Source organism: Gorilla gorilla, chromosome 10 (assembly GCF_029281585.2).
Source record: "Gorilla gorilla gorilla isolate KB3781 chromosome 10, NHGRI_mGorGor1-v2.1_pri, whole genome shotgun sequence".
In the NCBI taxonomy this organism is placed as follows: Eukaryota; Metazoa; Chordata; class Mammalia; order Primates; family Hominidae; genus Gorilla; species Gorilla gorilla.
The window spans coordinates 53,067,874-53,080,279 of record NC_073234.2 but is presented as its reverse complement, the minus strand read 5'-3'; the positions used below and the strand labels follow the sequence as shown (position 1 = coordinate 53,080,279).

General features: G+C 41.3%; 1 protein-coding gene across 1 annotated transcript; it reads right to left on the bottom strand.

Moving 5' to 3' along the window:
- Positions 1-3,056: 3,056 nt before the first annotated feature.
- OR10AD1 (olfactory receptor family 10 subfamily AD member 1) lies at positions 3,057-4,010 on the bottom strand. The gene has a single exon (XM_004053040.5). The coding sequence runs from the start codon at positions 4,008-4,010 to the stop codon at positions 3,057-3,059; it is 954 nt and encodes a 317-aa protein (XP_004053088.1).
- Positions 4,011-12,406: the final 8,396 nt, after the last annotated feature.

Sequence of the window (12,406 nt, the reverse complement as noted above, 5' to 3'; positions counted from 1 at the left end):
TTGAGTATTTGACCTCTATGAGCCTCAGTTTTTGCATCTCAACATTGAGATAATACTAGTACCTCATAAGGTTATGTGACGATTAAATGGAAAGCTCTTACAATATAAATGCTTAATAAGTATGTTATCATATGTGCTTCCAAAGTACTTTGTGTAGGCCTTTTATAATGCTTGCCCTTTCTATTACCATTATTTGTTCTTGCCTGCCCTACTAGACTGAGATTCTCAAAAGCTGGGACTGTCTTGTTTATAATCTCAGCATCTGTCAGTGCTGGGCAAATGTAAAGCTAAGAAATGATTTCTTAGAAAACTTTTTAAAAGCAGTCTTTCTTCTCCTTTCCGTTTCTTCCTTTCCTTCACTTTTTCCTCTTTGAGATAGGAATTTTCAAACCTAGAGAAGAAGCTGAGACCCTAGGGGGAAAGATTGGGACCTTTTTGTTGTTGTTGTTCTCAGTGGTGACCAAAAGAGCCTTAACATTCACCCCAGTCTGACAACTTTAGACAGGTTTCTTCTGGACGTTAGGCCCCTGACCTCCCCTTTCTTTGAGTGTTTACTTTAGAAAACTTGTGATTGCAAAATTCTTCTCTGCTCCTTTGAAATGTGTATAAATCTCCTTAGAAGCTTATGCCAGTTTTACGACCTAGGGAATGTCTTTCTCAAGGACCTGTGAGCCATCCCTTTGAAATGTAATCATCAAGGAAGATAGCACCCCTATCTCTCAGTCTCTGTGGGAGGGTGGGAGCCTAACCTCCTGTGGGTGCCTTGTTTGGAATTGTAAAACTATAGCTTGTTTTGAAGATACAAGAATGTTTCCTTTTCCTTTGCAGTTAGCAAACACAGATGTCATGTGATTGCCCATACAGCAGCTCTTAAAAACTTCCCAGACCCTTGTTTGAGTAGTGTTGAGTTTAATCTCGTATTGCAATAGTCTTAAGGTCTTTCTTGCCTGTTTAACTTTGATGCAAATTTTGACAATGGAAATTTTAGGTTCTGCATTTATTGTTTCTTCCCAATTACAGTGGTTTCTCCTTTCTCCTTGTTAAGAAGAGCTTCTCACATCCTCTGATTTCTGGAGAAATCAATTTGGACTCAAAAGATTGGAGTTTTGTGGAGTGAAGCTACTGTTTTTGTTTTGTTTTGTTTTGTTTTGTTTTGTTTTGCCTGAGATAGAGTCTCACTCTGTCACCCAGGCTGGAGTGCAGTGGTGTAATCATGGCTTACTGCAGCCTCCGCCTCCTGGGTTCAAGTGATCCTCCTGCCTCAGCCTCTCAAGTAGCTAGAATTACAAGCATGCGCTACCACGCCCAGCTAATTTTTGTATTTTTATTAGAGACGGGGTTTCACCATGTTGACCAAGCTGGTCTTGAGCTCCTGACCTCAAGTAATCTGCCCACCTTGGCCTCCCACAGTGCTGGAATCACAGGTGTGAGCCACCACGCCCTGCCAGAAGCTACTGTTTTAAGTCATCATTGCAAAGGGTAGTGTGTGATGTGCAGGAGTGGAAAGGGCAGTACATCTATTTGAGAGCATCCCAAATGAGGTCCATTCATATTATGGAAGTGCACTGGGAAATAAAGAACAGGCCTACCCCCTTGTTTTATTATGAAGGGGTATGAGAAAAATGCAATTTTCAAAGAAAGAGAACTGCTGAGGATGTAGTACCTTCTCAAAGAAAGCTATGTTTGGTTAAGGTGAGAAGCTAGAGGAAGCCACAGAGGGCAGGGTTACAAATTGAAAGACTTCTGCAATGGTGGAGGTAGTATGCAGAAGGGTTCCTTAAAATACAGGGATCCGTGTAAGATGAGGAGGTAAGGTGGAGTAGGATTGAGGCGGAAATGAAAGATGGAAGAGAAAAAGGAAGGCAGTAGGGGGAGAGGGGAGTTAATTTGGGGTATGGATAACAGGGAAGGAAATAGGTAACCTGAGAAGCTTGGTAGAGGCACTTGCCACTTGCATGGGAAGGGAAATATCATGCAGATGGTCCTGTTGCTAATGGAAGCTAGAGGATTTAGGAGAAGGGGTTTGACACACTGGCCTCTATCACCCATCCGTCCCCGACAACACACAACACAGACAAACTGAGTGCACTGTTGACATTTAGTATCATTCTCCCCCCACGACTGGTGGAAGCTAAGAAGATGAAGTTCAGGGTGCTGATTTTTTTTTTTTTTCTTTAACTGACTTTTCTTATGTGAATACTTACCCCTAGTTCCCTCTTTCTTCCCTTCCCTTCCCTCCCTCCCTCCTTCCCTCCCTTCCTTCCTTCCTTCTTCTTCTTCATTTTTTTTTTTTTTAATGAGACAGGGTCTTGCTGTGTTGCTCAGGCTGGAGTGCAGCAGTGCCATCATTGCTCATGCAGCCTTAACCTCCCAGGCTCAAGCAATCCTCCCACCTCAGCCTCCTCAGTAGCTGGGACTACAGGCATGTGCCACCACACCCAGTTAATTTTTAAATTTTTTTGTAGAGATGGGTCTCCCTATGTTGCCCAGGCAGGTCTCAAACTCCATCCTCAGCCTCCCAAAGTGCTGAGATTACAGTCATGAGCCACTGCACCCAGCCCTTTTTTTGTTGCTTCTTTACCTACTTTTCACAGGAATTGGGTAGATGAGGGTAGACCCAGGAAGTGAGAGTGGAATTTGAGAAAGAAAAACAATAAAATGAAAAGCTGAAAAATAAAAGAGTTTATTTCTAAATGTATGTACGAAACTCAGGTTGGGGGACTAGCATGTAAAGGTATATACAAATAAAATGGAGTTAAGTGCACTTATTTATTGAATCCTGTTGTGAGAACTTAAGAGGAAAAGAAACTATGGAAAATCCGAAATTCTCCCGAGGAAGGTCCAAGAAAAAACAATGTGGAAGTGAAGTCAGAGAGATAACATCAGGACATTGGACATCAGGAGGAACTTTCAGGTCTGATTCTAGTGCCAAGGAAGCCATGAACGCTCTTTCCTGGAGCCTTTCAGCATAGGAGAGTTACTCATCTGCCAGGGCTGGGGATGGGGTAACTCTCCCATTCCCCAGGTGAAGGAGCTTTCCTTTCAGGGCCTTCCTGCTAGACAGACTGTGGCTGGGCCAGCCTGGTTCTTCCAAGTGCCCTCACCATGGCCTCCTTAATTTCCTTGTTGCAGAAACTATAAATGATGGGGTTGCACATGGGGGTAATGATGGTGTACAGGAGGGAGAAAGGTTTGTCTTTGTCAGGCCCATGTGTGCTGTGGGGGTTCATGTAAGAGAACATAGCTGAAGTGTAGAGAAAGATGACCACAGTCAGGTGAGAGGCACAAGTAGAGAAAGTCTTTCCCCGACCTGAGGAGGAGGCTTTGCTGAGGATGGTGGCCAGGATGTGCATATAGGAACTGACAATGAGCACCATGGGGCTGAGAATTACCATGATGGCATCGGCAAAGATTGCCCTCAGACTAAACTGAGGGTCCCCACAAGAGAGGCCAATCACTATGGGGGCCTCACAGAAGAAGTTTTCTATGTGGTTGTCTCTGCAGAAGGGCTCTCGGAATGAAGTATACTCAAGAAAGATGCCATTGATCAGCCCAAAGAACCAGGCAGTTCCCACAAGCCTGACACAGACCTTCTGGCTTATGATCTGGACATAGTTAAGTGGGTAGCAGATAGCAACATAACGGTCATAGGCCATGAAAGCCAAGAGGATGCACTCGGCCACACCAACACAGAAGACAAAGTACATCTGGGTCATGCAAGATACAAAGGAGACAGTGTGGTCCCTGACCACGAGGTGGATCAACATCTGTGGGATGGTAGTGGTGATGAAGCAGACATCCAGGAGAGACAGATGGCCAAGGAAGAAGTACATGGGGCTGTTGAGCTTGGGGTCTGTCCAGGAGGTGATAAAGATGGTGAGGCCATTCATGGCCATGGTGAGGCTGTAGAGGGCCAAGAAGAGGGCCAAGAGCAATGCTCGTGTGGAAGTGGAGCTCTGCTGAAAGCCCACGAGGATAAATTCCGTCACTGTGCTGCCGTTCCTTAGCATCTAGGGCCTGCTTGAGGAGGGAAGATGGGAAAAGCACAAGGGTATGGCTGTGGGGTAATAGAAGGTACCCACTTGGTCCCAGAAGCCCAGTTATAAAACAGGATGGATGAATGGTGGTCAACCTTTTGGAACTTAGTAAACTAGTAATTTGGCAGTGTTATGGGGTGGTGAAAATGCCAGGGTCATCACAGGCTGCATACATGGAATCATAATATCAACACATGAAGAAAGGGCTGGTTGTAATGTTCTTTACTCTGGTTTGATCAGGCATCAAGTGAAGTATTGCATCTGCTCCAGAGCCCTCAATATTGAAGGATTAGCCACTAACCAGGATGTATTCAGAGGTGAAAAAATAAGATAATTGGGTCTGGGACCCATGCCAACTGAGGAAAAGTTTTAGGAATTGAAGAATGGAGTGTGTGAGGGAAAGGGTTGGTGGCTATCAGGTTATAGAAGATTGTATTTAGGAAGCACTTGAGATATTTGAAGGTGTATTTTTCTAGAAGCAAAAATGCTCAACCTCTGTGTACCTAATTTAAAATGATGAATGGGTTGAAGTTTCAGGGAAAATAAAAACATTCTAATCCTCACAATTGTCCCTCAGCTAACAGTGATTTGCACCTTTTTGGAGACAGTCATGTCAAGCTCTTCCCAGTCACCCACCTCTTCCCAGACTCACTCGCCCGGCAGTTGCTGCTGCTACCGCAGCCACCCATGCTGTGCATGCTGGAGCTGAGGGCTGGGTGGGGGCTCATGCATGCCTTCCTAATAGGAGATGGTTTTCCTCCTGGGGCTGGAATTTACGGTTACACACAATTGGGTGGAAAGGATCCAACCATCCCTGTGTGAAAAGGGAAGCTATGAGCAGGGAATATATCTAACCTTTCTAGAATGGACCTTCAGAGAACTTTCAACTGTCTCTTTGTCTCTGGCAATAAATCTTGTTCTTTTTCCATTTTCAAAGAATGAGCAGTCACAATTCTTATGCTCTTATCTCTCTATTGTAACTTTTAGGAAGTTGTTATGTTCATATTAAGTCTGTCTTATACTTTTCATGTTGTTTTGGAGCTAAGATGTATCAGATCCCTTCCACCTTCAGATGCTTATACTTTTTTTTTTTTTTAAGAATTTATAGAGACAGGTACTCACTATGTCACCTATGCTGGTCTTGAACTTCTGGCTTTAAGTGATTCTCCTGCCTTGGCCTCCCAAAGTGCTGGGATTACAGGTGTGAGCCACTGCACCCATCCCCACCTTCAGATGCTTATAGATGATAAGTATATTCCTGCTTAACTTTCAGTTGTGCCAACCATTTCTCTTTATTTTCTCCTCTCCTACTCTCTTTTCTACACACTCTCACACTACCCTGTGTTAGTCTTTTTTCATTTTTCAGTCTACTTCCAATCCTCTTTCTTCTCCCTCTCCTTTTCCCATTTGTGGTGTTGGTTGCCTGCCGTTTATCTTACTCTGGTCAAACTCCCCTGTCTTCTCCATGTCTCTCAATCTCACATATTCTCTATCTGGATTTAGAGCTTACCTACCCTTTCACTGCCACTCCTTGCAGCTCTAGATTCCCTCTAGGTATGATTTGATGTTAGGTCAAGGTAGCATCTGGGCAGTAGGCTATTCCCATCATCTTTACTTTGGGATACTTTTCTTGTGCCTAGGACTTCTCTTGGGGGCCCAGAAAGGGAAGGGAAGGGCAGAGAGCACTGTTTAAGATGTTTCTTGGAAGCCTGTGCTCAATGGACATGTTGGGGCTTAGGTCACAGTCTGGGGAAAACAAGTCAGTGAGCTACACTCCAGAGAAGCCTGGGATTTGTCTAAGAATAAACTGAGGTTTGACCTGAGGAATTATTTTGTCCTACTGGAGGATAAATGCTTACCTGTGGTTTATTGTGCCAGAAAGAATTCTGTGATACCCAGCATTTAGTGCCTTGCTAGCTACCATTAGAGGTTACTCAGTGAAGGATTTGTCTAAATAAATGGGACAATTTCATGGAAATCACATCGTACCTCATTCTGTTGCTTGGCTGATAATGATGTTTGTCACTGAATCAAGTAACAAGTAACAGAAAACATCTCATAGTGTTTGAAGAGAAGCTGGTCCAGGTAGGATCATCTGACCTGGCAGGCCACTCTGGAAGAGAAGGTGTGTCTGATGACTTTGTTCTTTGACATCTGTACTATTAGAGATGAATGTCTACTTAAATGACATTGATAAGTTTCATGTGTATACACTTAATAGTAGAGGTGTGAAAACTTACATGCCCCTCGAAGAAGTGAAAGATGTGCCACCCCCAAATATACCACCAGACTGGTACATTATTATTATTATTTTGAGATGCAGTCTCACCCCGTCGCCCAGGCTGGAGTGCAATGGCACGATCTCAGCTCAAAGCAACCTCCGCCTCCCGGGTTCAAGCAATTCTCCTGCCTCAGCCTGCTGAGTAGCTGGGATTACAGGTGCACACCACCACGCCTGGCTAATATTTTTGAATCTTTAGTAGAGATGAGGTTTCACCCTTTTGGCCAGGCTTGTCTCGAACTCCTGACCTCATGATCCACCTGCCTTGGCCTCCCAAATATTGATTATTTTGAGTTAAAAACATTGAAGGCCGGGCACGGTGGCTCATGCCTGTAATCCCAGCACTTTGGGAGGCCAAGGCGGGCAGATCGCCTGACTGTAAGGCCATAAACAAGCTTAGGTAACCATTATTTAAGATTTAAGATTTTATTTAAGATTATATTAAGGGTGGTACAGTAAAGCAGGAAAAGAAAAAATGGTATAAGAATTAGAAATGAAAAACAAAACTCTATTTACAGATGATATGATTGTCTTCATAAAAACTAAAAGGATGCACAAATAATTTATTAAAATTAATAGAATTTAACAAGGTTACTGGATACAAAATCAATATGCAAAAATCTAATTGCAATTCTGTTACCAGCAAACAAATTAGAAAATGTAATTTTAAGATACCATTTTAAATACTATGCAAAGCATATAAAAAATGAAAACCGTATGATCATCTCAATAGATGCAGAAAAACTTTTGATAAAATCCAATATCTCTTCATTATAAAAACTCTCAGTAAACTAGGCATCAAAGGAACATATCTCAAAATAATAAGAGCCATCTATGACAAACCAACAGCCAACATTGTACTGATTGGTCAAAAGCTGGAAGCATTCCCCATGAGAACTGGAACAAGACAAAGATGCCCCTCTCACCACTCTTATTCAACAGAACTGGAAGTGCTAGCCAGAGCAATCAGACAAGAGAAAGAAATAAAAGGTATCCAAATTAAAAAAGAAGTCAAACTATCATTCTTCACAAATGATATGATTCTATACCTAGAAAACCCTAAAGACTCACTGAAAGGCTCCTAGACTGATAAGCAACTTCAGCAAAGTTTCAGGATACAAAATCAATGCACAAAACTCAGTAACACCTCTCCACACCATAACATTCTAGCTGAAAGCCAAATCAAGAATGCAATCCCATTTACAATAGCTGCAAAAAAATAAAATGCCTAGGAATGCACCTAACCAAGGAGGTGAAATATCTCTACAGGAAGAACTACAAAACACCACTGAAAGAAATCGTGGATGACACAAACAAATGGAAAAACATTCCATCCTCATGGATTGGAAGAATCAATATCATTAAAATGGCCATACTGGCCAAAGCAATCTATAGATTCAATGCTATTCCTATCAAACTACCAATGTCTTTTTTTGTAGAACTAGAAAAAAACTATTGTAAAATTCATATGGAGCAACAATAACAAAAAAGCCCAAGTAGACAAAGCAATCCTAAGTAAAAAGAACAAAGCCAAAGGCATCATGCTACCCAACTTCCAACTATACTACAAGGCTACAGTAATCAAAACAGCATGGTACTGGTACAAAAACAGACACATAGACCAAAGGAACAAAATAGAGAACCCAGAAATAAAGTTGCACACCCGCAGCCATCCGATCTTTGACAAAGTTGACAAAAATAAGCAACGGGGAAAGGACTACCTATTCAATATACAAAGCTGGGATAACTGGCTAGCCATATGCAGAAGAATAAAACTGGACCCCTACCTTTTACCATACACAAAAAGTAACTCAAGATAGATTACAGATTTAAATATAAGACTTCAAACTATAAGAACCCTAGAAGAAAATCTAGGAAACACCATCCTAGACATTGACCTTGGGAAGGAATTTATGACTAATTCCTCAAAAGCAATTGCAACAAAAACAAAAATTAACCAGTGGGACCTAATTAAACTAAAGAGCTTCTGTATAGCAAAAGAAACTATCAACAGAGTGAACAGACAACCTCCACAATGGGAGAAAATATTCACAAACTATGCATCCAACAAAGTTCTAATATCCAGAATCTAAAAGGAACTTAAGCAATCCAATTAAACAAAAAAGTCATTAAAAAGTGGGCAAAATACATGAATAGACATTTCTTTTTTTTTTTTTTGAGACGGAGTCTCGCTCTGTCTCCCAGGCTGGAGTGCACGATCTCAGCTCACTGCAAGCTCCGCCTCCTGGTTCATGCCATTCTCCTGCCTCAGCCTCCCGAGTAGCTGGGACTATAGGTGCCTGCCACCACGCTGGGCTAATTTTTTTGTATTTTTAGTAGAGACAGGGTTTCACCGTGTTAGCCAGGATGGTCTCGATCTCCTGACCTCGTGATCCGCCCACCTCGGCCTCCCAAAGTGCTGGGATTACAGGCGTGAGCCACCACGCCCAGCCTAGACACTTCTTAAAAGAACACATACAAGCAGCCAACAAATATTTTAAAATGTTCCACATCACTAATCATCAGAAAATGCAAATCAAAATGATAATGAGATACCATCTCACACCAGTCACTATGGCTATTATTAAAAAGTCATAAAATAACAGATGCTGTTGAGGTTGTGGAGATACCTCAACAATTGTTGGTGGGAATGTAAATTAGTTCAGCCACTGTGGAAAGCAGTTTGGAGATTTTTTAAAGAACTTAAAACGGAACTACCATTCGACCAAGTGATCCCATTACTGGGTATATATCCAAAAGAAAATAAACCATTCTACTAAAAAGACACATGCACTCATGTGTTCACTGCAGCACTATTCACGATAGCAAAGACATGGAATCAACCTATGTGCCCATCAACGGTGGACTGGATAAAGAAAATGTGGTATATATACACCAGGGAATACTATGCAGATGTAAAAGAGAACAGAGTTATGTCCTTTGCAGCAACATGACACAGCTGGAGTCCATTATTCTAAGTTAATTAATGCAGGAACACAAAACCAAATACTGCATGTTCTTACTTATAAGTGGGAGCTAAACATTGGGTATTTATGTACATAAAGATGGCAACAATAGAAACGGGACTACTAGATGGGGTAGGGAGGAAGGGGGGCAAGGGTTGAAAAACCACTGGGTACTATGCTCAGTACCTAGGTGATGTGATCAGTCATACCCCAAACCTCAGCACCATGCAATATACCCAGGCAACAAACCTACACCTGTACACCATAAAGCTAAAATAAAAGTTGAAACAAAAATAAATAAATAAATAATACTGTGCAAACTATGAAGCACCTAAGAATAATTCCAATGTAAAGGGCAATTCTTCATCCCCATCAAGCTACAAATGACCTTCTTCACAGAATTGGAAAAAACTGCTTTAAAGTTCATATGGAACCAAAAAAGAGCCCGCATCGCCAAGTCAATCCTGAGCCAAAAGAACAAAGCTGGAGGCATCACACTACCTGACTTCAAACTATACTACAAGGCTACAGTCACCAAAACAGCATGGTACTGGTACCAAAACAGAGATATAGACCAATGTAACAGAACAGAGCCCTCAGAAATAACACCGCATATCTACAACTATCTGATCTTTGACAAACCTGAGAAAAACAAGCAATGGGGAAAGGATTCCCTATTTAATAAATGGTGCTGGGAAAACTGGCTAGCCATATGTAGAAAGCTGAAACTGGATCCCTTCCTTACACCTTATACAAAAATCAATTCAAGATGGATTAAAGACTTAAATGTTAGACCTACAACCATAAAAACCCTAGAAGAAAACCTAGGCATTACCATTCAGGACATAGGCACGGGCAAGGACTTCATGTCTAAAACACCAAAAGCAATAGCAACAAAAGCCAAAATTGACAAATGGGATCTAATTAAACTAAAGAGCTTCTGCACAGCAAAAGAAACTACCATCAGAGTGAACAGGCAACCCACAAAATGGGAGAAAATTTTCACAACCTACTCATCTGACAAAGGGCTAATATCCAGAATCTACAATGAACTCAAACAAATTTACAAGAAAAAATCAAACAACCCCATCAAAAAGTGGGTGAAGGACATGAACAGACACTTCACAAAAGAAGACATTTATGCAGCCAAAAAACACATGAAAAAATGATCACCATCACTGGCCATCAGAGAAATGCAAATCAAAACCACAATGAGATACCATTTCACACCAGTTAGAATGGCAATCATTAAAAAGTCAGGAAACAACAGGTGCTGGAGAGGATGTGGAGAAATAGGAACATTTTTACACTGTTGGTGGGACTGTAAACTAGTTCAACCATTGTGGAAGTCAGTGTGGCAATTCCTCAGGGATCTAGAACTAGATATACCATTTGACCCAGCCATCCCATTACTGGGTATATACCCAAAGGATTATAAATCATGCTGCTATAAAGACACATGCACACGTATGTTTATTGCGGCATTATTCACAATAGCAAAGACTTGGAACCAACCCAAATGTCCAACAATGATAGACTGGATTAAGAAAATGTGGCACATATACACCATGGAATACTATGCAGCCATAAAAAATGATGAGTTCATGTCCTTTGTAGGGACATGGATGAAATTGGAAATCATCATTCTCAGTAAACTATCGCAAGAACAAAAAACCAAACACCGCATATTCTCACTCATAGGTGGGAATTGAACAATGAGAACACATGGACACAGGAAGGGGAACATCACACTCTGGGGACTGTTGTGGGGTGGGGAGACGGGGATGGATAGCACTGGGAGAAATACCTAGTGCTAGGTGACGAGTTGGTGGGTGCAGCGCACTAGCATGGCACATGTATACATATGTAACTAACCTGCACATTATGCACATGTACCCTAAAACTTAATTTAATAATAATAAGTACATAAATAAATAAATAAATAAAAATTTTTAAAAAGGCAATTCTTTTTTTTGTTTGTTTGTTTTTTGAGATGGAGTCTTGCTGTGTTGCCCAGGCTGGAGTGCAGTGGTGCGATCCTGGCTCACTGCAACCTCCGCCTCCCAGGTTCAAGTGATCCTCCTGCCTCAGCCTCCCAAGTAGCTGGAATTACAGGCATGCGCAAACATGCCCAGCTATTTTTTTTTTTTTTTTTTTTTGTATTTGTAGTAGAGACAGGGTTTCACCATGTTGGCCAGGCTGGTCTCGAACTCCTGACCTCAGTCATCCTCCCACCTCAGCCTCCCAAAGTGCTGGAATTATAGGCGTGAACCACCACACCCAGCCAGAAAAGGCCAATTCTTTGAATGTCATTAGAGAAAATCTAAATAAATGGAAATACGTGTAGACATACTTCACGGAATATCCATAAAGCTAATGATTCTTCACCCTGATAGCTCCAAGAGTTATTCCACTTTTAGCACAACTCTTTTTTGGTATAATTATTTTTTCACCCAAAACACACTAAATAAATACATTGTGAGAGTGATATTTCAACATTACAGTGTCAGATTAAAAACATACTAATTTTCTTCATACAGTACTCTCTAGGAAGAGAATATCATTTGGAACAATTTGAATTGCCCATCATATTTGAGTTGGAATTTTGTCAATAAAATGCTCTGGACCACAGATTTTATGGAAGTGAGCAGTGAAATAAGCTTCCTACTTAGCATACCAATTAGTGGTATAGAAATAGATGCTTTTAAAGTGCTTGAAGAGTTTGCTTTTCTCAGGCACTTTTGAGTGGATATATGAAGGATCATCAGACATCTTGTACTGCAAAGGTCAATTTCCTGATGCCTAGCTTTTGTGTCTTATGTACAAACTGAATTATGCTACCAAAATGTCCCAATTAAATTAGATTTGGTCAGATCCAAATTGGGAATGGTGGAGAAGGTATTCTTGTATTGTAGAATGGGAAGAAAAAGCCATCTTACCAACATGTAGAATGAATCAGGATACAAGCCTCATAAATTTATAAATTCAGTTTTAAAGCAGTCCAAGTATTTATTTATTTGTTTTTTCTTCTTTTTTTCTGAGACAGGGTCTCACTCTGTTGCCCAGGCTGGAGTGCAGTGGCATGATCATAGCTCATTGCAGCTTCAAACTCCCAGGCTCAA